We start from the raw sequence: 24,942 nt of genomic DNA on the forward strand, positions 1-24,942 counted from the left end.
ATAGTAAAGATTGCATGCATATATTGTGTGTGTTTATCCCTCACTCCTCTCTCTCACTCTCTCTCTCTCTCTCATATATATATATATATATATATATATATATATATATATATATATATATATATATATATATATATATATATATATATATATATATATATATATATATACATATACATACATGTATAAGTAATAATAATAGGCCCTTTTTTTTAGTGCACCTTTATAATATGAAAATCCTTTTATTGCTATTTGGTCTGGATATATTATTTCCAAATGGGGCATTGGGGCAAGAATCTTTTTTTGATGATCCCAGTATGTATCCAGGACACATGGAACCTTTAGGCTCAAAGCAACCCCAAATTGAAATTGAAACATTATATGAATATCCTAGTGCAGAAAGTAAGTAGAATAGAGTATTTGAATAAACCATATTTGTAAATACTATATATATATATATATATATATATATATATATATATATATATATATATATATATATATATATATATATATATATATATATAATGCAAAATCAAACATTCTAAAGTTTTTAAGCTTAACCCTTTACTTTGCGGTGTTGTTGCACAACAACAGTTAAAAATTGTTGAAAATTTATTGAAAACAGTTGAAAATTGATAAAAATTATTAATCACAGATAAGTCCTTAAGCAACCAAAGATAGCATTTAATTTACAAACTTCACAAAATTATTAATCACTTATCTGTGATTAATAATTTTTTGAAGTTTGTAAATTAAATGCTATCTTTAGTTGCTTTATTTTCAACAATTTTCAACTGTTGTTGTGCAACAACACCGCGAAGTAAAGGGTTAAGTTAGTTCCATTCCTTATACATATACCATAAGGAATGGAACTAACATAAGCTTAAAAACTTTAGTATATTTGATTTTGCATTATATAATCAAATATTTATCATATTTTTAAGTGTAAAAATATCTTTTTAGTAACTCTGCTGAAAGATAGAATATACATTCAAAGTTGTATCACATATTCTGATAAAATTGCATGCTAAAAATTCTTAAGCTTCTGCGTAAAAGTAGAGTGGGATTGAAAATATTCAGCAAAAGTTTAAGTGAAAAATAGAAATATAATGAACTATCTTGTTTTTACTTCCATGTTTAAAAAAAAGAAAGAAAAATCTTAATAAAATTACAGTATTAAACATGTAAGATGAAGAGAGTTTATCTTAACTTATGTATTTATTGTTTTTTTCAAGTAAATATAAATCATGTGCTTGTGTTAATTTTATTTATGAAATTATTTTAATTTAGATCAATATTTAAACTAATCTTACTTTTTTTTTTGAAAGGCTTTTTCAAAGATTATGTCAAGCCAGGTAGACCATTTTTACTAAAAAAAGGTGCTGTTGACCAGCCAGCCTTCAAACTTTGGAGTGATGAGTATATGAAAAGCTTTTCAGAAGCTGCTACTGAACAAGTCATGTGTGAACCAAATTTAAAAGAAGTTCGTGAGGCAAAAGGTTTTACTACATCTATGTTAGATTTTGTTGACCGTTATCATACTGAGGAAATATATATGGTTAACAAAGTTCCAGATTACTTACAGTAAGAGATTTTAATCATTTTTTCTACTTTGAACAGTTTTTGTGTGCAATTTGGGTTTTAATAAAAAGTAAATTACTTTTTCACCTTTTTAAAACTTTTTCTGCTTTTTGGAGTATAAAGCTTACGTTTTTCTGTGCATAAATCTTTTTCTGTATTTTTGTGTTTTCTAGATTTTGTTTTCACCTTTTTAAAACTTTTTCTGCTTTTTGGAGTATAAAGCTTACGTTTTTCTGTGCATAAATCTTTTTCTGTATTTTTGTGTTTTCTAGATTTTGTTTTCACCTTTTTAAAACTTTTTCTGCTTTTTGGAGTATAAAGCTTACGTTTTTCTGTGCATAAATCTTTTTCTGTATTTTTGTGTTTTCTAGATTTTGTTTTCACCTTTTTAAAACTTTTTCTGCTTTTTGGAGTATAAAGCTTACGTTTTTCTGTGCATAAATCTTTTTCTGTATTTTTGTGTTTTCTAGATTTTGTTTTTTTTTTAGATAACTACTTTTTTTAAAATTTCATCAGTTTTAAAAATCAAGTCGAATGCAAGATCAAGTAACAAATAAGGAATTCTTTAAAATCAATTTCAGGTGTTCTTCATTACAATCAAAGCCTCTTTTTTGTGTCTTTTTAGAAAAGATATTTTGATGCCACCTCCTTTAAGATGTAATAGTACCAGAAAGCTTATGTTGGATCATGTAAAAAGTTATTTGTCTACATGTTATAATTAAATTAACCTTTTTAAACTTTTAAGCTAAACAATATTTACTTATGCATTGAAGAAAATGTTTCCATTTTATTTTCAATTCAATAATGCTTCTAAATTAAGATGTTCCCTAATTTTTACAGGTAACTTGGATGAGTTCTGGTGGGACAAAATCTGTTCTTCATAATGATGATCTTGATAATATAAATTGTCTCTTTCGAGGAACAAAGGAGCTTTTGTTTATTAATCCAGTGAAATATGGAAAAAAAGTAGATAAATTCTTTTATCCAAATTGTTTTCAGTAGATGTAGCTTAGTTTTAATACTAATATGAAGTTGTTGTGAGCTTATATTAAAATTATTATTTATTAACAAATATATTACATTTCTTTAAATGTTTTATCATACTTTTTTGTTTAATTTATTTTTTTGACAGGTACCAATTGATCGACCAAGAGGTGGTTATTCATCACTGGATGTTGACCGGCAAGATAGAATTTTGTTTGCAATTTTTTGCACAAATTTTTTACATTTGTTGGTATAATTTTTTTAGAAATGTTTTTTATATTTAGAGTTAATTTCACAAAGTACCCTGCTCTAAGAGAAGTTGAGTATATTCATTGCACAATGGAAGAAGGCGATTGTCTTTTTATACCATGGAGATGGTAGGCTGGGTTTTGTTTTACTTTTTACTGGTATTAACGTGCTTATAGAAAAATAATTTAAGTGTAAATCAGGGCTTGTTTTAGCAGTTGGCACACAATAATTGAAAGATTACTCTTAAATGATTATCAGTGTATAGAATTGTCATGCTTCGCAATAAAAAATGTTTTTAATACAAATGTCTTATAAAATGTCTTATAAAATTTTCAAAGAATGGTTTCCATAGTTACAAATATGAGTTACAGTATTTAAAATTTGAAATCTTTTTTTTAAAAAAAAAAATTCACAGAAATATAGAGTTCAAATAATTACCTCCCTATGTTTTTTAATAAAAAAATATGCTGCTACATTAAGTCCCTATGGTATATATAAGTCCAGCAACATACAATTATACTTGGTTTGGCCAATCTTTTGCCAAGCACTTCAGTTTAAAAAAGTCATAGAGAAACTATTTAACAAAAATGAATGAAGCACCTATTAAATTATTTATATAAAATTGATGTAAAGACAATTTAATTACTAAAATTAGTTTAATGCTTGTAAAAATTGACAGTAATAAAGTTTTAAAGAAAAAAATTATTTCTTCTGTTTTATATTTTGTATAAAGTGAAAAATAATTTTGAAGCCCAAGAATATATTAGAGAATAATTAAATGCTTTTATATATATATATATATATATATATATATATATATATATATATATATATATATATATATATATATATATATATATATATATATAAAAGCATTTAATTATTCTCTAATATAGTCATTTTTCAGTAAATAAAAGTACAATTACTTTTAGATGGAGTTTCTTGAAGGTTGCTTAAAGTTTATCTTTTTTTTCAAAAGGTATCATCAGGTCAATTCTATTTCAAATAAAGATAATCAAAATATTGCTGTCAATATTTGGTTTATGCATGATGAAAATCACATACCCGAGCAGTGTGATGTACCTCAAGAGAAAACAACAATTAACAATTGGGTATTTGTTGGTACAGACTCATATGTTCCAGAAGTAAAAGAAACAAATAACTCATACCCTCTTATGTATGCTCTTTTTTTTTTTTCTACTGTTTCAAATAATAGGAAAGTGAAGTTGTACAAATAAAAAAGTTGTTAAATGTCCAGTTAATACAAGTTTTTATTTTATTTACATAATTTGATAGTAAAAAATTTGACTGGAATTTTTTTAAAAAAAATTAGTTATTAAGGTTATCATGACAAACTTTCACACTTTTTTTGTTTCATCTAATAGAATTTTCTGTATTTTAATTTTTAACTATATTATCATGTTAAAAGTTATACAAAACTTATTATTATATTATTATATTATATTAAGTATAATACAAAAATTTAAATGCATCTTATATTTGTTATGTATGTTACATTTTACATTGTAACTGTTTCACTATCTATATAGAGGTATTGTGGAGAGTTTACTTCAAAAAACAAAGTTCTCGAGGATAAACTTTAAAACTCTGTTTGCATTACTACACAGGGTATATTTATTCACATATAACTTATGAATTTTAATTTTAATTTGGTTTGCTAGGCAAAAACATGGTGAAATTTCCAAATACTAAACAAGACCATTTTTAGTAAAATAGTCTTGTTTAATACTTGGAAGGTAGACATGAAAAACCTATTTGAATGAAAAATTATATTTTTTTAAATAGTTTGATCATATCTTTGATTTTGCAATTGTAGGTTCCAGGTATATTCAGTGACAAAGACATAGATCATTTGAAATTCCCAAATGAGTTTATTTTGTCCTGTAAAGAGGTTGTGTATTCTATTGATTTTGCTCTTAATAATATTTTTTTTAAACCTAAAACTAACAGCATTTATTATTTTTTAAAAAGTTACTGTGCTGTTGATTTATTTTGGTTGTCTGCAATCAATTTATTACTACTATTTAAATCTGAATTAAAATCCATGTTATAAATCAACACACCTGTTTCTAGGAATACAAATTTTGTATTACGAATTCAGGTCAATTTTTACTTTCTTAATAGATATTTAATAAAGTTAATGTTGTTGAAGATAAATACATCGATAGCAGTGATTTCAAAAAGATTCAAGCTAATGGGCTATTTCAGGTACTGAAGAGACACTTGAAAAAATTTTCCTTTTTTTATGTAATCTTTTAGTTTTGAAACACTTTAACTATCATTTAGAGTATCGAAAGCTCTTTAGAAGAACATTTTGAAGCCATGTTGCATGTTGTTAATCAGCTTTTGGCAGAAGAGTCTAATGGTATTTTTGGTTTTTAACTATTTTAATCCTTTTTAGTTTTAATTAAAATTTCAAAAGAAGATTATTATTGTAATCAATACCTAAAAATGTTCAAAAAAAAGTTTTCATATCATTATGTTTTCATCTGATACTCTTTTTTGTCACATGAAAATTTAACACTTCTTAAAATAAGGTTATTAAAACAAGGAAAGAATGAAAAAAAATGGAAAGAATTTTTTCTGATGCATATTTTTATTCAATGATCAGTTTTTATAACTATTTGATGCTTAACTTATGTGTCTGCTATCATTCAAAGGTGAAATCTATATTTTGGTGATAATTAAATCAACTTTAACAAGCAAAGTCAGCCATTTCTTTTTTTTAACAATTTTTTCTAACAAGTTTTTGACATTTATGATGATAAACTCACTTTTGAGTTAATATAAATTGATGTATAGTAAATTCTAGAGTAGACTAAAAACAGAGTAAAAAGAAAATGAAGTCAACCTGGTTCTGATATAGATTAAGATGGCACAAATGAATTTATGTGCCTTTCGGTAAATGAACGAACAAAATTTCTGTCATAAAAACACCTCTGGCTAAAGGAAGGATTGTCATCAATAATATAGTCTTATTTTAAACCCAAAAAAGAATGATGATATTGATGCACAGGATAATCATAAGATGTAGTCATAGTCAAGAAGGGCGAGAAATTCTTAAGTTGAATGAGACTTATCCTGTAGATGGGCCTCACTCTCAACTTCTGAATTAGGAAGGATTGAATTGAAGGGTGGAATTAGCAAAGAAAAAACAATGTGGCTGTTTAATGGAACAAGTTGATATCCGACAGAAATGTTATAGCTATTTGCAACTTCCGGAGTTTTACTAAAATAAGTGGTAAAAAACAGTGTGCTCTGGGAAAATAGTTACTAAAAATAAAAGTTATTAGTTAATTCAGTTATAGTAAGTTTATTGTGCAAATTATAAAAATATATTTGACTATATTGTATCAACTTCCCTCACCCCAACCATGGCCTACTTTATACACGGTTGAATATGTTGCATAAATAGGCCAAAAATTAGAAGGCCAGTTTGTCAGTGTTTTTTTTTCCAGGGACATCTGTTGATCAAGTTTCCAAATTAGTTGTGACTATGGTAATTAAATGTGCTGTGGTTAATTGTTGAACTGGCTATAAATTTTAAAAAAGTGAATCTAGTTCTCTTTTTGCAAGTAAAGCTGTTTTTAGTTTTAGAAGAAAAATGGATTAAATGGAAACCAAGCAAACATTCAGTTATTTGCATGGATCATTTTGAAGAAAAGTATTTAAAATATGGAAAACAAGTTACTTTTAAACATGAGTTAAAACCTGTTCCATCTATTTATTCTGAAGAAACTTTTATTCCATCTTCTGTAATGCCTAAAGTTCCTAACTTTTGTAAACCACCAATTAAACAAGATTTACTATCCCAGATGAGATTCATTCATTTCAAGAAATGGATAAAATAAAAAACATTGATATGCTTCATGAATCTAACTCCCCAAATAGGTTTAGTTTTCAAAGATATGAAAGTTTTGTTTTATATTATTTTTTGTTTTTTGTAGACTCTACTCCTTTTATAAGTGTTGACAACAATTTGCATGTAAAACTGCATTGTAAAAGTTGTCCACTTCCTCATTAGTTTAGAACTATCAACAATTGTAAACTCACAAGTTTATCTATTTTAAATAATTTGATGTCTCTTATATGAACAACCTTGTTGAAGGAAATTCCTATTATTTATTTAATGAACTTTCAAAACTAATCTTTTTCAAATCTAAAGGTTGTTCTCTATATTCTTCAAAAGTTATGTTTTGCACTAGTGCAAAGATATTCATCATTTCAGGCTTATTCGCATCTTTTGGAACAACTTTCTTTACCGTCAAAGTCACTATTAAAGAAGTTAGTATCAGGTGGAATTGATTCCATAAAATTATTAAAGTTATTGTTAAATGAGGACAAAATAAGTAATGGTTGAGTTATTCTTTTTGATGAAATGTATCTGCAGCAATCTTGTGAATACCACAGTATACATTCAAGCATTGATTGCAGACAACCATCCGAAAAAATGTCTCAGCTTATTCAAAATTGCTTTGCATTTATGGGTCAGACAAGCCTGAAGAAAATTTCTTTATCACTTATAATGATCATAAAGTTTATTTTTTGGCATGATAGTGTTCATTTGCTTAAAAACTTAAAAAATAATTTGATTAGTACTAAAAAGTTCATTTTCCCACCATTTCAGTTCACTGATTATGGTTTTAATATGAAAGTTTCTGTAGGGGATATCTCTTGGGCTTCGCTTCATAGAGTACATGAATAAGACAAAACTCTTAGCAACTTAAGAAAGGCATATAAGTTAGGGGAAAAGGCTCTTTATCCAGGTAACAATAAACAAGATGTCAAATTGACATTAAATATATTTCCTGAAACAACTTCAGCTGCAATTCCAAATTATTTTCCTAATGAATACTCAGCATCAAAATTTTTAAAACTAATTTATGGTGGGTAGTATCCAACTCAAAAATGCAATACTCTAATAATGTTATAGGAAATGCAGCTGTTATGGGGGGGGAGGGGTAGTAAGGCACAATTTTTACGTGCACTTGCTCACTGGGTTCAAGAGTGGCAACGTTTACAGTACAGTTCCACTGAAAGATTTTGTCTCACAACTCAGAATTCTAATGCACTAGTAATAACATTGCAAAGTACTTCTAGTCTAATTGAAGATCATCTAATTGAAGGATATAATTATGTTCTAACCTCACGTTTCCAAAGTGATCCATTAGAGCGACATTTTTCAAAGTAGCGTCAAATGAGTGGTGGCAGTTTTTTAGTTTGATTACGCGAAGTAACTACTTCTGAGAAAATTTTGCAAATAAGATCGTTATTAAAAGAGAATTTTGACTTTTGGAAACTGAGTTTAAAACCTTTTCATTCAGATGTGAATCTAAATTCAATTTCAGAACTTTTTAATAATGAAATTCAGGAATTGTAAGTCAGATGAAGACAGTAGAGAGGTTGCAATATTTCTAGATATATATATGCAAAAAATTACTTAAAAAATTGAAATGTGAGTTGTGTATTTTATTGCTAAAAAGTGATGTCATTGACATAGATACAGAATATATTGACCTAGTATCCAGAGGTCTCTTAACTCCCTCAAAGTTAATTGAAAGTTATGTTATTAGTTGCTTTGCTTGATGCAGTGAAACAAAGTCTACTTATGTTGGAAGCCCTTGACATCAGAAAAGTTAGCAAAAATGTTTTATATGAATATAATTTGAACCAAAATTTCTCTTGTCAATCGAACAGTAATAAATGTTATTTATAATAATGAACAAAAAATTGTAAAATAAAAATAGAGCAAAAGACATCTATATATATAAATTGTTTTAACTTCAAATTTGTTTATAATCTCAATATCGTTAATATCTCAACTCCAAATGGTGTTTTACTTTTTACGTTCATTCTACATTGGGAAGAGGAGGGAAGAGGGGTATTTAGTTTCTTTTTTACTTAATTCTCTTTCTTTTTCCTAATACAATTTTTAATGCCAAAATTAAATAGTGAATTTATTTTCAGTCGTGATTTTCTCTCGAGTGCCAAATTTAGCTGCTAAAGGTACATATTTATACTTTTTTTTTTACAGCTAATACTGTGCAAAAAAATGAAAGCGAAGGAAAAGAAGTTTCATTTGACAAAGAAGTGAAAGTAAAATCAAATGAGAAAGAGGAACTCTAAAACTTACTTTAAATGGCTTTTTATTTTGTTGTGCGATGGTAGAAATTGATTATTTTTTTTTTTGTCAGAATAAACCTTAGTAAATCAAATGAGGCGTCCCGTCACCTTTTCAAAAAAAAAAATATGTATATGTACACACACACACACACACACACACACACACACACACACACACACACACACACACACACACACACACACACACACACACACCACATAATTTTAGAGATTTACAACGTTTTTAAAAAAAATTTCGAACTTTTATTGAAGATTTTATGTCTTAAAAATTGTAAATAGGTGGGTTTTTTGTTTTTAGTTTTTAGTTTTGCGTTTATTGTTGCATGAAATATATTTGTATGATGTCTAACTGCTGAAATATATTTGTATGATGTCTAACTGCTGAAATATATTTGTATGATGTCTAACTGCTGAAATATATTTGTATGATGTCTAACTGCTGAAATATATTTGTATGATGTCTAACTGCTGAAATATATTTGTATGATGTCTAACTGCTGAAATATATTTGTATGATGTCTAACTGCTGAAATATATTTGTATGATGTCTAACTGCTGAAATATATTTGTATGATGTCTAACTGCTGAAATATATTTGTATGATGTCTAACTGCTGAAATATATTTGTATGATGTCTAACTGCTGAAATATATTTGTATGATGTCTAACTGCTGAAATATATTTGTATGATGTCTAACTGCTGAAATATATTTGTATGATGTCTAACTGCTGAAATATATTTGTATGATGTCTAACTGCTGAAATTAAAAATTTATTTTTGTCCGTTAGAATGTTAGACTTGTTAAAGAAAAAGTCCAATATAAACAAACGAACAAGTATTCCGCTAACGAAAATCGCTCAGTGCAATTGAAGGCTACGCTATATGAATATTTTCGTCTTAAATTAAATTTCCCACTTCCAATATCGGTCCACCTTTGTGTATCTTTACACTTAGAAATTGATTTCACTGGTTTAGATTTTTTTAAATCTCTAAAGAAGATGAATATTGAAATCTGATTTAAAAAATGTTTTAATACGGAGACTAAAAATACACATTAAATAAAATTTTAAAAAAGTAAGTTATTAAAAAACAATTAAGTCTTTGCTACCAAAATCTGATAGTGTAAACTAAGTCTACTTGCTTCGTGACGTATTTAAAACAAGTGTTAAATTTAAGTTTACGATTTTTTTAAATGTCCGCACAACTTTTTATCGCTTTCTCGTTTTGTTCTTAAGAGACAAGTATCTTTTACTAGAACTAAACTTTAAAAAAGAGGTACTTGCTTCAATACTAACCTGTACCTCTTTTACAAAGTAGTTATCCAAACTTTTTCATGCAGAGATCAAGAGAAGTGAAAAATTAATTACCCAGCAAACATGTCAGCGTTGAATCAACGTTGAAAACCGGTCGCAGCGTAGAAAAAGCGTTACAGTGACAAAAACAACGTCTTTTCAACGTTGAATCAATGTACGTTTTTGTATACTAAATCGCGGTAAATTGAAACGTTGAATAAGCGTTGAAACTGTAACGTAATTTAGCTTCTCAAAATAAAACGTTTATTCAACGTGGAATCACTTTACGCAAAAAGCCACTTTGAAAACGTTTCAAAATTTATGCATAATCAACGTTAAAAATAAACCGCTTTTTAAACGTTACATTTTCAACGTTGAAAAAGCGTTTAAATTTCAACGTATATTATCTTCTCAAAAAATCGCGTTTATTCAACGTTGAATAAAAGTACGCAAATAATCGCAGTAAAAACGTCGCAAAATTTAAGGTTTATCAACGTTACACATTAGCTGCTTTTTCAACGTATTTAAGCTATTTATAAAACAACGTTTATTCAACGTTACATATACCAACGTTAAAAATGTGGTAATTAAAAAACGTTGAAAAAGTGTTTTTTGCCAAAGTTAATAAAACGTTGCTTTCGCAACGTTGAGGAAGTAGCACATTGACAATTTTTGTCTCATTGATGTAGCCATTACAAAAATAATTTGCCGTAGTGGAAAGGCAAGGAAAACTTAATAGAATGCATGCAGATGGTATAAAAAATATTTTAAAGTTATATTTCATAACCTATTTTTAATGCGACTAATTTAAAACGGCGCTACTCCACTTTCTCCCCCCCCCCCCCCCTAATTTTATGATTGATTCTGATAGAGAATTTTATGCTGATTAAGAATCGTATAAAAACATGGGTCTCAAAATCAACGGAAAGTGCTCTAATCTGATGTTGAAAGTACAAAAATATACCACAAATCGCTAATATTCGCCATCTTGAATTCACTAACTTTACGGTTGATATTGTTTTTAACCGCAAAACATTGCCAGCCTGGTTTTTACTATAAGGAATTTTTTCTGGTTTAATATAGATAGCGATTCTATATTAAACCTGAAGCACTCCTTTTTATATGACAAACATAATGAAAATGAATTCACGGGGGGTTAACTTGAAGTTTTAAAAGAAAGTCAATAGTTTTAAAGAATTATTTTTATAATTAAAAAATTTTTATCTTGTTTTAAAGTGAATTGTAAAATATAATCAATGAAAGAATTTTTCAACTTATTTGACAAAAGTTTTAAAAGACACTCAAGCTAACAAACTAAGAATCCAGTTGAAGCAAATTGACGCGATAAGAGTAAATGCCATTGAATTTCATTACCTGGTAAGAGAAAAAAAATGCGGTCAATACACCTGATTATGAAACTTAACGCACCGGTTCTTTGTTCTTTTATTCGAAATCTTTTATATAAAAAATAAAAACCAGGCTGTTGATACTTTGAAAGGATAACTTTTAAACAAAAAAAAATCACTTTTCAAGATGGCGAATATTAGCGATTTGTGGTATATTTTTGTACTTTCGACATCAGATTAGAGCACTTTCCGTTGATTTTGAGACCCATGTTTTTATACGATTCTTAATCAGCATAAAATTCTCTATCAGAATCAATCATAAAATTAGGGGGGGGGAGAAAGTGGAGTAGCGCCAGAAAATTCTGCCTCAAACATTTTCAAAACATGACAGCTATTTGTATATATACACATAAATTAAATATATATATATATATATATATATATATATATATATATATATATATATATATATATATATATATATATATATATATATATATATATATGTAAATAAAAAAAAAGATATCCATTTAGATAATCTATTATAATGGCTTCACAATCTTGGGCTTAAGTTGTTTATTTTGAAAATAAGATTGAAACAGAGGCAGTTGTTCTATCTTGTTGGGTAAAAGATAGTTGGTTATTTTTACTGTATTCATTGCTATATTAATTGTTAAATACGAATAAAAAAAACTATTATTAATGTTTTATATTAATAGTGAAGTGCAATATCAAATAAACTTTTTTCTTTCTAATTTGGGATAAGTAATATTTTGAATCTGTTTATTTTATTATTATTGCCTAGATATATATTGTAATACTGTTTACACTTATTCTACATTTTAGTTTTTACATTTATGGTTTATATTTATTTTACTAAATAATTATTAATAGATAAAGAAGCATGTGAAGGATTTAATTTCATGACTCTGGAATGAGGAATCTGAAGAAGAATGTGAGTAATTATGTTTGTGAATAATTGTGTTTCTTTTTGGATTTGTCTTTTCTTTGTTTTTTATATGGTAAAGAATAAAAAAAAAAAGAGTTGTATGTATTTTAAAAAAAAATGTACATACATGCTTAATAAATTGCATTTTTTTTTTTTTAGAATTTCAGAAAAAGGTTTTTAAACAACTTTTAGAAATTGAAAATATGGTAAAGGATCTTCAAAATGTTTCTTCAGATATATGCGAAGATCTGCAAATAAATGCATTGAGTTCAATAGAACAACATTGAGCTAGATACTACATTAAATGACAGTGTCATTTTTTCTAAATGGGTAAGTTGCCCTGTTGCTATTGCTAGTTTGAATTTTTTCTTTATATTGTCATGGTAAATTCATTTACCTTATTAACTGAAAAGTTGATTAAAGAATATAATTTAATTTTATTTATTATAATTTGTCATTCTATACATATTTTTTGTTTTTTCAAGTTTCAATGTTTTTTAATTTGTTTAAAAATGTAAGGGATTTTATAAAAGATTGCCTTATTTTATATAATTATTTAAGCATTGATTAGAGATTTTTTTGAAAGCAGGTATCGCAAACAGCGAAAGTTGGTGGAGTTAACTTAAAAGATAATGTAACGTGTTATTGAGCGGTAGGTCAATTTTCTACACCTTTCCAAGCAGAAATGGTTTTTAATGGATTATTTAAAAAGTGTTTGCGAAATATATTTATTATATTAAATATAATTATACGCTTTTTTAAGCATATCATTATATGTTTTCTTTCCTGTAGCATGAATGTTGCATTGTACAATATTGTAAATATTGATTCAAATAATTACTAACTTTTTAGACTGTTAACGATTGAGTTGCACTGTTTGTTAAACATGAAGGGACAAATCAATTCTATGAACAAAACCAAACAAAAGTTTGCTTTTTCAAAGACAAAATTGTATCATGTTTTAGTTGGTAATATGTTTTGTTTAAACTTTTTAAGTATGCAGATTTTTACTAATAGCATTTAAGTTTGAATTTTATATTTTAAAGAGTGTCTCAAAAAGATACCCAGCTGAAGCAGGGATTTATGAAGCTGTAAAATCAATTCTGAAATATTTGCCAATAAATTTTTCTAGAAAGCAGTAATCGGAAGTTTAGAGTTTTTTAATGACATTTTAGGATATGTGATATGATTTTGTTTGTGTCTTGTGTAAAGCGCTTTTTCTTAAATATACGTTTATTTGTTTAATCTTTCATTGTATTATAAATTGTTTTATTCAAGCTTTTCAAATTTAAGCAACTACAGTCAGCTAATTAGATTGCTTCAGAGAAACTGATGATAGTAAAAGTTTATATATATATATATATATATATATATATATATATATATATATATATATATATATATATATATATTTGTTTTTACTTTATAAATTTATTAATAATCATACTAATTCATTATAATTTTTTTTTTTACATTTGCTCTCAGACCACTAATGATAAAAGTTTTATTTTTTGGTTTAGATTCTTTATCTCAATAATATCCTGGCCTATCGATACGATGTCCTGTAAAATGTATTTTTATATATTGTATAAATATATACAGACACTCACACATATAAATCTTTAAAAAAGTATTTATATTTTTATATATATCTATGTATTGTATATTTTAGGCTTTTTTTATATTTATCATTCTATATTACTGTTGTATTAAAAATCGATTTTGGAAATATTGCAAGTGTAGAGTTCAATAAACAATTTTGTTTTATTTGCCAATTCAAGATATATATATTTATTTGCCATTTCAAGATATATATATATATATATATATATATATATATATATATATATATATATATATATATATATATATATATATATATATATATATATATATATATATATATATATATATATAGCGTTGATTCAACGTTTACGACGTTTTACTATCAACGTTACAAATCCTTGCAAAATCGACTGCTTTAACAACGTTTAAGCAACGCTTTTTTAATAACGTTTTTTCAACGTTATGTTGCGACGTTAATGCAACGCTTTTTTAGTAACATTTTTTCAACGTTTAGTTGCGACATTTTTGTAACGTCTTTTAGTAACGTTTTTTTCAACGTTACGCAACAACATTTAATCAACGTGTCTTTAACAACGTTACATATCTTTGCAAAATCGATTACTTTGTCAACGTTTCCGCAACATCTTTTGCGACCGGTTTTCAACGTTGAATCAACGCTGACATGTTTGCTGGGTTGAGTATGATATGAGTAATATACTCAATACGCAATACGCAAAAAAAAGTGCGTTCTGATGTATGATTTGTATTGATTATCATTATTTAGTTTATCATAACTTTTTATTCGTTTTGTTTTAACAATAATCATCCAGTCAATTGATTTATTAATTTTTTGTTTGTTTAGATATTATCTAGATTATCTAGATATTGTTTAGATATTATATATATATATATATATATATATATATATATATATATATATATATATATATATATATATATATCAGGCGCGGATCTAAGGGCTGGCAATGGCCACATAGTTTGAAGTCCAGCTGATTTATAAGAAAATGTATCTGATACTTCTTAAAGGTCTTTTAGAACTTTTGGGATTAAATATGGAAATATTTTAGGGATATACTAAGTTATTGAAAAGAATTTGAAAATATTTTGTAAGAGTTGCGTAACAATTTTTTGTCCAGCGACGGATTGAAGTTCGTTGGCCATATAGCTTAAATTTAACGGCAGCCAAATTAGTTTTGGCTTTTGCGGTTAAGGAATATCTCTAAAAATTGAAATTTGTCTGCCGTAATTTACGGATTTTGGTTATAGAGATTCCTCAAGGAGGTTTAATACACAGGAGACGGTGTTGCGTTAAAAAAGTTAGTCGTTAAAAAAGTTTATAAACTGTGAATTCTGCGCGTGCGCAAAATAATTATAACTTTTTTAACGCCATAAGGCGTTAAAAAAGTTTGCCTGTTAAAAAAGTATTTAAAATGGTACCGTCAACCGGGGTTACATTTGTCGCCGGGGTAACTTTGGTCAATTGTTGATTTTTTTTAAATTCCTAAAGTTTAACAAAGATTGCATGTTTTAATTTTGTTAGAGATACCACAATATATATCAACTATTATATAAAAAATTTATATCAACAATTTTGGTATATCAACAGTTTTTGTGAATATAGCAGTTACTTCGTGGACTACATTGAGTTTATTTTGGGGTTTTTGTCATTTCTGATACATTTATTGAACCATTTGGATTATTAGCCGGTGAAAATGCTGAGGAAATATAAGCGAAAGCCTGATTCAAGAGCATATGCAACTACATACAGTTAAGAAACGTTGTCCAATGCTATGAAAGAATAAAGAAAAAATGCGCAGGATATTGGAAAATTGGCGAAGGGAATCGCGCATCAAAGAATCAATACCGAAAAATCAGTTCCACGGTCTTCTTGCTCTACTGCAACGTCAATTGAAAAGCGATAATTTGAGATCTGACTTCAAGGCTAGTGGAATATTTCCCTTCGATAAAGAAATGGTCATGAAGCGTTTGCCACAGGTTAACAAAGACATTGGAGGAGGTAACGGTAGTACTGTTAAGGAAGTATTCAATGAAGCTATGGCAGGTCTATTAGTGAAACATTTTGGACAGGATGGGAAAACAAAGCGCACCAGAAGAAAAAAGATCACACCTGGCAAAGCGATAACACCGCAAGATCTGGTGAATAACACAACTCCTACCACATCAAAGAACAACAATAACACCAAGAATAACAAGAAAAGGGCAAGAGTTGAACAACTGTCATCATCCTTAGATGAGGATGATGACCTACTAGAAAATGACTTTTAATGACTTTTGCACAATAACAGGGAGCATTGTTGCAAAATTTTTTGTCCATTTAAATGTTTTTTTCATGTTTCTCTAAGGACTGATGATTTTTTAAAACTCCAAAGTGACCAATGTTACCCCATAGCAGGGGTATTATTGATCAAACATGATAAAAACCTGGGGTAATATTGGTCACTTTTTCGGCGTTTAAAAATATTTGTAATAAAAAAATGAAAGAAATAAATATAGAGTCCTATAGCCAAGACCTATATTGTTATTACCAAAAGAGAAAGCTGTAAAAAAGTTAGTAAGATTCAGAGATGTTTAAGAAAAACTGCCAAAACTGACCAAAGTTACCCCGGTTGACAATACTCTTTTATTTGCGCAAACGTCAAATCCACAACAGAATATGCTTTGAAATTTTGATTAAGGGATTGGGAGACATTCTTTTTTTATTTTTGGGCTATAGCTCAAAAACAGAGTTTCAATTATTTTTTCCAAATTTTTTTTTCCCGCAATTTTCTAATTCTTTAAAGTTAAACTTTTTCATGACATTTTTTTTTTCATTTGACCTCCTCATAGTATCAAAGCTTTTAAACTCCTAAATAAATTATATTTCATGAAAAAATAGATCATACTCATTTCTAAAAGAATTATACTGACACTGATACTTTAACCGGTTCTCTCAAAGACAAAAACATGGAATATTTTTTTATTTTAAAATTTGTTTATTTAAAAAATAGGCTGAAGAGACAAAATCAAATATTTTTAGTTTCTTATGTTATAGTTCAGAAACATTAACATTTCACCATGAGCTCCTGTTAAGCTATTTCTCTTTGCAGTATATACATTTCCACCAATACTAAAAAGTCTTTCACTCTCCACAGAAGACGGTAGGCAGCTTAAATACTTTAAAGCAAGCTTTGCTAATAGTGGCATTTTAGTTTTCTGTGATTTCCACCACAACAAAGGATTGCTTTTTTTGTGAAAAAAAGTCTTCATTTGAGTAGAGTTGAATTTCGTTTAATAAAGTTTCATTTGAAATTAAAGTTTGTGGTTGGCAGATTTGCTTAGAATTAAATCCTACAGGTTCTTCAAAGCAATTGTCAAAACCCATTTCTACTATATCTTTGTATTCATTTAGTATTGTACCATTATTTGCATACTCTGAGTCAATATTTTCAATGTCACAAGCTGCAGACTGATCATTTTCAGTAACTTTGATGTTTTTTTATATTTTCATGGGTTTTAATAAGTTGAATGGTTATGTTTTAGCAGCTGAGGTGTTTTCATTTTTGAACATTTTTGATTTGAATCTGGGATCAAGAAATGCTGACAAGATGATGTTATAGTTATCAGTATATTGTTTGAATTTATTCTCAATTGAATAAGTTAAATTAGTTGTCATCAATTGAAGCTTTATTAATGAAATGTTTCAAAAGCTGTATCTGTGGTATAACATTTGAGACAATAGAATTTCTCTCACTCAAGCGAACTGTTGTTTTTTGGACATTTTTTAGCAAAACACTAAGTTGTCCAATAATTATCCATTTGTTTGCATTTAATGAAGGAAGCTTACCATTTTCAAGTGCATATATGGTTAGAGGTTTCCTGTTCATAAATTTGTTCTAACATGATAGGTACTATTCCACCTTGTTGGAACATTTTGAATAAATTTGTGCTTAGGAACATTGTTTGCTTCTTGAAGAGCTTTAAGTTTATAGCAGGCTTGGGGAGAATGGCTGAAATGCCCAACAATTGAATGGCAGTTTGCAATGACATTCTTGACTACTGTTTGTTCAAAAATACACTCATTAATTACTAGTTGCAGTGTGTGTAAAAAACAAGGCATACTACCATATGGGGTATCTTTAATAGCCTTAACAATATTTGCACCATTATCTCTAGCTATAAAATGAATTTTTGAAGGTGATATTTTAAATACAGCCATAATATCTTCAGTCAATTCAGCAATATTTGCTGCTGTATGCCTCTCAGGAAATAGCTACTCTAAGTACAAGTTTTCTGATTAAATGTATTGTCTAAACAGTGACCTGTCAGGCTCATGAAGCTTTCATTTGAACTACCGGTCCATATATCAGTAGTAAAGCTTATGAATTCAGCAACTTAGTAAACATGGACAGCCATTTTTAATATAAAGTATTAACTACTTTTTAATATTTTACATACCCTAACGAAACGATGCAACCTTTTTAACGCCAAATTTCATTCCCTAACGAACGCTTTTTAATTATACTGCGCACGCGTAACGCATGCGCAAAACTATTTATTAACTTTTTTAACGCAACAACGGCACGGTATATACGTTCCAATAAAACGCGCTGAAGCCAGTTTTGAAAGTCAGCCGCCATCTTGGTTGACCCAAAACATTTTGATATTTTGCGCAGAACTATGGAGAAAACACAGATGAAACGAAATCAAAGCATTGCAACAAGTCAATAAATAATTCGCCAGTTACACTTTCGAGGTTATATTATGTTACAATGAATTGTTTGCTAACTGATTATCTGGTTCAGCTTATTCCAAAATAAATGGAATACTGAAACAGACATTCAGATAGTCGTATGTCAACACAAAATTAGCAGACACCATGTTTTACACAGTATGAACGTTTCTTGTGGAAATAAAGACAAGCGTTTGTGAATTGATATACTGACTGCAAAATTGCATGGCACCTTACATTTGACAAGTATAATGAATCATTGCTGTTGTGTTCTACATTGATTCTGAACAACTTTTCACACAAAATGCAAATGTCATGATCATCTTTTGAGGAAAGTATCAATAACGCACCTTTTGTTTTCAAGTTTATGCATATTGTTCTTGTTTGCTACTTGTATTTAGCGCTGAAATACATGTTTCACAGTGTAGCGAATTCCCCAGAATTTACCCTAAATACAGCAAATCCTGCAATACAAGCCACAATACTTTGTGGACATGTAGACAAATAACCAGCATCAGGAACTAAAAAATAATCATGATCAGTAACAGAGTTTTCTAGAAGTTCAATAATCCTATTTCTGCTAGTAGAGTAATTCAAAACACTAACAGAAGGAACATCAATGTTTTCAATGTTTTGGTATTTACTAGAAGCAGTCAAACTAGGTACAATTTGCAATGGCAAACAGTTTCCACGAAGAATATCTTAAATATCATTATGCACCAGCAATTTTTTATATGTTCCAATAAACTGTTTTGCTGAAGGGTATTTATTACAACCCAATAAACCTCTTATTTTTTCCAAAAAAAAATTACTGTACCTATGAAAAGTAATGCCACCAGCACAATCTCTTGAAGTGCACCCATAGGCAGAACAAGATACCAGTGCTTAGTTTGCAAGTACTTTTCAGCATACCAGTACCTGGTATGCTGAAAAGTACTTGCAAACCAGGAAATAACTTACGAATGTGAAATTTAACACAAACCAGGATATAGTTTACAAATTTGAAATTTAACACAAAAAAAAGATTTTGTGTTAAATTATGATTTTAAATTATGATTTTGTTTTTTGGTTGTTTAATAAAAAATTATGATTTTGTTTTTTGGTTGTTTAATAAAAAGTTATGGTGTATACTAAAATTTTTTTATTATTAATATTACTTTTCAGTAAATATTGTTTTTTTGTGTCAGAACTGCTGAAGATGGAAATTGTCTTTACAGCTCAGTCTCTTTGATTTTAAATGACAGTAAGCATACTTCAAAAATTCTAAAATTGCTAACGTCAATTGAGATATTTGAAAGCATAAACTTTTACGCAAGGTATAGTTATTTTTTGAGTTATTTTAATCAACATAGATCAGAATATTTTCAGCTTGCTAATTTGTTTTTTATAGCTGTTTCATTTAAATGCTCTGTTTTTCAACAATTAATGATAATATGATTTCAGAACTTCTTTTAAAAGAAGCATATTTAAATTGCTTTGATAAAACATTTTCATCGTTTATTTGCCTAATAGCATTATCTAGTGTTATAAAGCAACCTATTGAATCTGTCTATCCTGAAATTGGTTTTAAAAAGTATTGTAGCTTTTTTAACACTGTTATAAAGCCTCGTATCCAAAAATTAAATAGTCCAATAAATATTTTGTGGTGCAATTTAGATAAAACAAAAAACAAAAGTGTTTTATGTTTTAACCCAAATCATTTTGTAACACTGATTAAAGATCTTCCAAAAAAACAACCAACTTTTTTAATGAGTGATACAACTTTACCTAGTATCAAAAGAAAACAAATTTCAAAGACAAGTTTCTCAGCAACAGAGAATAAAATACAAAAAACAATTCAGTGTAAATTATCTTTTTCCTACTGTTTCCAGGAACACTTCAGATTTAGTTAAGTTGGCTAATTGTAATAAAACAGTTAAAACTGAAGCAATTGTTTTAAAAGACATCAACAGCAGTGATAAAAACAATATTGACTCTTATGTTCCACTAAAGGAAAACATGGTTGCTAATGTTAGTTTATTAAATACAAATCAGCTAGCATCCTATTCAAATTATGATGTTTCTTCATACCATCTACAGGGTGAAAAATTAAAATCAGGAACAAATGATAATGAGCTGTTATCTCTAATTAGTAATGTCTGGGTTCCAGATAAATGCTTCCATTTCCCCTTAACAAGTAAAAGCAGAAAAAGACATTTTTTGTTAAAATGTTTAGATGAGTTTTCTTGGCTTTGTTATTCTAAAATTGAGGATTGTGCATATTGCTTTCCATGCACTCTTTTTGGTCCAAGTTTACCAAACAAATATGCATTACGTAAGTTGTTCAAAGAACCATTCAATACCTGGCGTAATGCTGTAAAAGTTTTCAATGATCATGAGAAAACTGTTGACGGATTGCACATCAAGTCCATGCATTGTCATAATACGCTTTTATCTAGAGCTAAAAATAACACTTTGCCTATTGAAATTTCTCTAGATATTTTTAGAAAGCAGCTTATAGAGGAAAACAAAAAAAACTTGCATCAATTCTTAAGACAATAATGTTTTTGGGTCGAAATGATATGTCTTTACGAGTTCATAGAGATGATAGAAAATATTAAGGAGAAATTGGAGAACCTTCAAAAATTACAGGGTTGGGTAATTTTATTGAGCTTTTAAATTTTAGAGTTGATGCAGGTGATTTAATTCTAAAGAAGCATCTTCTCTCTGCCCCAAAAAACTCTACATATATTTCAAAGACCTCTCAAAATGAGTTGATTGAGTGTTGTGGAAATGCAATTGAAGAGATTCTAATAAATGATATTTAAAAAAGTAAGTACTTCTCTATTATAGCAGATGAGGCTTCAGACTGTGCATTGTTAGAACAACTTTCTATTGTCATACGTTATGTTGACTTGAACAATAGTATTAAGGAAGTTTTTTTACGCTTTTTAGAATGCAAAACAGGAACAACTGGTTTAAATATAGCTACCAACATTCTTGAAACTTTGAAAGAAATCGGTTTAGATATAAAAAATAGCAGAGGCCAGTCTTATGATGGAGCTGCTTCAATGTCAGGTAAATACAAAGGTGTTTCATTTCTTATTAAAAAAATCAATCCAATGGCATTATTTGTCCACTGTGCCTCACATAAACTTAGTTTAATTGTTGGCAAGAGTTGCCAAATCCAGCAAGTAAAAAATTTGCTTGAGCAAGTTAAAGATATATCTTATTTTTTTAACTTGTCTCCTAAAAGAAGTAATTGTTTAAAAAAATACCTTCTTCCTGGTCAGGCAAAACTTATTGACACATGTCGAACTCGGTGGGTACAAAAGCTTTGTGGACTTGATGTGTTTTTTGATAATTATTCAGCAGTTTTTTCTGCTTTTGAAGAAATGGAAGACAATAATTTAAAAGAATTTAATAAAGAAACATCTTCAAAAGCATCTTCTTTTATGAAGTTGTTGACAAATTTTTCTTTTATTGTTTCTTTGGTTTTAACTAAACAGCTTCTGGATTACTTTTATGGAATTTCCATCACCCTTCAAACTAAATCTTTTGATATTTCCCAGCAAGTAGATGAAATTCAAAATTTGACTAAACATTTAAAAGTAATACAGAGAAATGTTGATGCTTACCATGACAAATGGTATAAAATTGCTCTTGCATTGGCAAAAACATTTGATGTTGATGAAAAAAAACCTAGAACATGTGGTGTTCAGAAACATAGAGATAATCAAATATGTGATACTATATCTGGTTATTTTAAAGTTTCTATTACATTGCCTCTTGTGAATCATCTTCTCAATGAACTAGAAAACAGGTTTGATGTTGAGAGCATGATTGTTTATAATGGTTTATGTGCTATTCCTGCTTACTTAGTAAAGCAATATTTTAGATCTTGCCCATGGAAAGAAAAGTTCTTAATGTTTTTGAATTTTTATAAATCAGATCTTCCTCATTTCTCATCAATTCAAGCCGAATTAGAGTTATGGGAGGAATTTTGGAAAGAAAAGACAGAATTACCATCTACTATTTCTGATACATTAAAGTTCATGGATATCAGAGGCTTTCCAAACATTTTAGAGGCTTTTCATATACTTGCTACAATACCAATCACAACTTGTGAGTGTGAAAGGTCAATATCTACTCTTAGGAGAATAAAAACTTACACCAGGAGTACTATGTCTGAAAATAGATTGAACGGACTTGCATTAATGTCTATTCATCAGGAAATAGTTCCAGATATTAGCAGAGTTATTGAAATTTTTGCATCCAAAGGAGACAGAAAATTAGAGTTAATATTCAAATGATGAGTAAATTTAGAATTGATGAGTAAATAGCAGTTTTAAGTGTCTTACATAAACTTCTATTCAATGTTTTAAACTTGTAAACTGTAAAAATCATTTTTCATAAGCAAATTATTTCTATTCATTCTTGATGTTGAAAGTGTTTTCAGGTTATATTAGTTTTAACTTTTTTAGTTATTACTTAACTTTTTGTATTATATTTTGTCTTATATATTTATATATTAAAAATTAAAAAAAATGAAAAAAGAAATTATAAAAAGATATTAAAAAAATTTGGGCATAGCTGCCTATCAAGAAAAATAAAAAATCCAAAGCCTAACCTTAGGCAACATTACTAATACTTTACTTAACCTGCCTATCAAGAAAAGGAAAGAATCCAGAAATGGAAGGCTAACCTTAGGCAACACACAGTTACAGATGGAGTGCAAAGTCCTATGGCTTACCTTCTCGTTGGTGCACTTCGTTAAATAAGTTAGACAAGTATTACATGTCTAATTTATGAACTAAATAGCCAAGGCAACATTTTGAATAACTTTATTATTAATAGGATAACTAAAAACAATACAAAACAACACTTAACCAAGCTTGACTCGACTGTTTAGCATAGCATTCCATTAGCAAAATTGTATCGAATAAACACATTAGGTGAACAGACTTCAATAACAAGTGAAATATTTTACCTCTAAAAATTAAAATATTCTATCTCTAATGATTTTTAAATATGTGTTCTTGGATTACATAATTAATTAGGAACTTGAAATAATGATATTATTTTTTGTAAGTCTACAAGTATAATATAAATAATCTTTAAGGCCGACAAGGGTTCTTTATATTCCATGAAAAAGTCCTTATAGAAAAATTTGGAAGACTTTATCAACGAAGTTTTTACCCACATTTGTGAAAATTATTGTACTTCAAGTGCGCTCTCAACTTATTAAATCTGGGATGGTTAAGTAGAGAAGAAAACAAATTAAGTCTCCCTATGATTTTAAGTAAAAAATGTTATAGAAGTGACGCCCATGGGCTTAGCTTTTACTCAGTAGCCCTTCCCATAGGAACACCAAAAGTAAAGTAGGTTATCCCAAATTTGGCCACACAGTTACAAATTCCTGGATCCGCCCCTGTATATAATATCTAAACAATATCTAGATAATCTAGATAATATCTAAACAAACAAAAAATTAATAAATCAATTGACTGAATGATTATTGTTAAAACAAAACAAATAAAAAGTTATGATAAACTAAATAATGATAATCAATACAAATCATATCCTATTTAACAAAAATTTATTACTAGAATATAAAACCTCCAGCAAATTCTTAAAGTTACTCTTGATGAAATAGACTACAAAAAAGTTGAACAAGTCACTGAAAAAGCCCGCGAAATAATGTTTAAAAAGTCAAAAGAAAGATTATTCAAAAAGTTTAACGTTCTCCTAAACGAATTTAAAAGTAACCACGGTAATAATAGCTGCAAGTTAACCACGTATACAAAGAACGCTGTTTTAAATCTCTGCAGTACCGAGATTCCAAAACACCAAAACGATCTTCTTAATCTTGGCCCACACTTTGTACCTTCTTTGAGAGATATCCCTTATATGGATATTATTGCAATAACAGAGTTTTTGCTTTAAAGCTGGAATATAACAACAAGATAGAAAATGCACAGGATTTGAGGAAAAATGTCTTAAAAGAACTTAAAACGGGCAAAAAATTGAGCCAAAATTTAACAAGAGAACAAAGAAAAGCTCTTAAAGAAATTAAA

At 28.2% G+C, this 24,942-nt stretch overlaps 1 protein-coding gene, 1 long non-coding RNA gene and 1 pseudogene across 7 annotated transcripts; all 3 read left to right on the plus strand.

Annotated features, from left to right (window-relative positions):
* Positions 1–206: 206 nt before the first annotated feature.
* Positions 207–9,592, plus strand: LOC145202513 (tRNA wybutosine-synthesizing protein 5-like). The gene is made up of 12 exons (XM_090081037.1): positions 207–402; positions 1,332–1,587; positions 2,210–2,273; positions 2,425–2,550; positions 2,717–2,766; positions 2,853–2,945; positions 3,797–3,994; positions 4,368–4,446; positions 4,655–4,729; positions 4,963–5,046; positions 5,125–5,203; positions 8,873–9,592. Exons 1-12 carry the CDS (start codon positions 231–233, stop codon positions 8,962–8,964), a joined length of 1,368 nt encoding a protein of 455 aa, XP_089937163.1. The 5' UTR covers positions 207–230; the 3' UTR covers positions 8,965–9,592.
* A 945-nt stretch (positions 9,593–10,537) lies between these two features.
* LOC149890876 (uncharacterized) lies at positions 10,538–14,308 on the plus strand. 5 transcript variants are annotated; one of them, XR_016450983.1, is made up of 6 exons: positions 10,538–11,028; positions 12,156–12,246; positions 12,516–12,580; positions 12,730–12,900; positions 13,160–13,222; positions 13,423–13,909. It is a non-coding gene; the product is annotated as an uncharacterized LOC149890876 (long non-coding RNA). The 5 variants fall into 5 exon arrangements; XR_016450982.1 differs by having other exon boundaries at positions 10,555–11,028; positions 12,516–12,576; XR_016450981.1 differs by lacking the exon at positions 12,156–12,246 and adding an exon at positions 14,091–14,308 and having other exon boundaries at positions 10,556–11,028; positions 12,516–12,576; positions 13,423–13,538.
* A 4,440-nt stretch (positions 14,309–18,748) lies between these two features.
* On the plus strand, positions 18,749–23,213 carry LOC149890877 (52 kDa repressor of the inhibitor of the protein kinase-like; annotated as a pseudogene). Its single transcript, XR_016451305.1, has 2 exons — positions 18,749–19,712; positions 19,821–23,213. The product of XR_016451305.1 is annotated as a 52 kDa repressor of the inhibitor of the protein kinase-like (transcript).
* The last annotated feature ends 1,729 nt before the right edge of the window (positions 23,214–24,942 follow it).

The sequence above is a fragment of the Hydra viridissima genome, unplaced genomic scaffold (assembly GCF_058129835.1).
Source record: "Hydra viridissima isolate aposymbiotic clone 2 unplaced genomic scaffold, HvirCarnegie_v1 scaffold_3, whole genome shotgun sequence".
Taxonomy (NCBI): domain Eukaryota; kingdom Metazoa; phylum Cnidaria; class Hydrozoa; order Anthoathecata; family Hydridae; genus Hydra; species Hydra viridissima.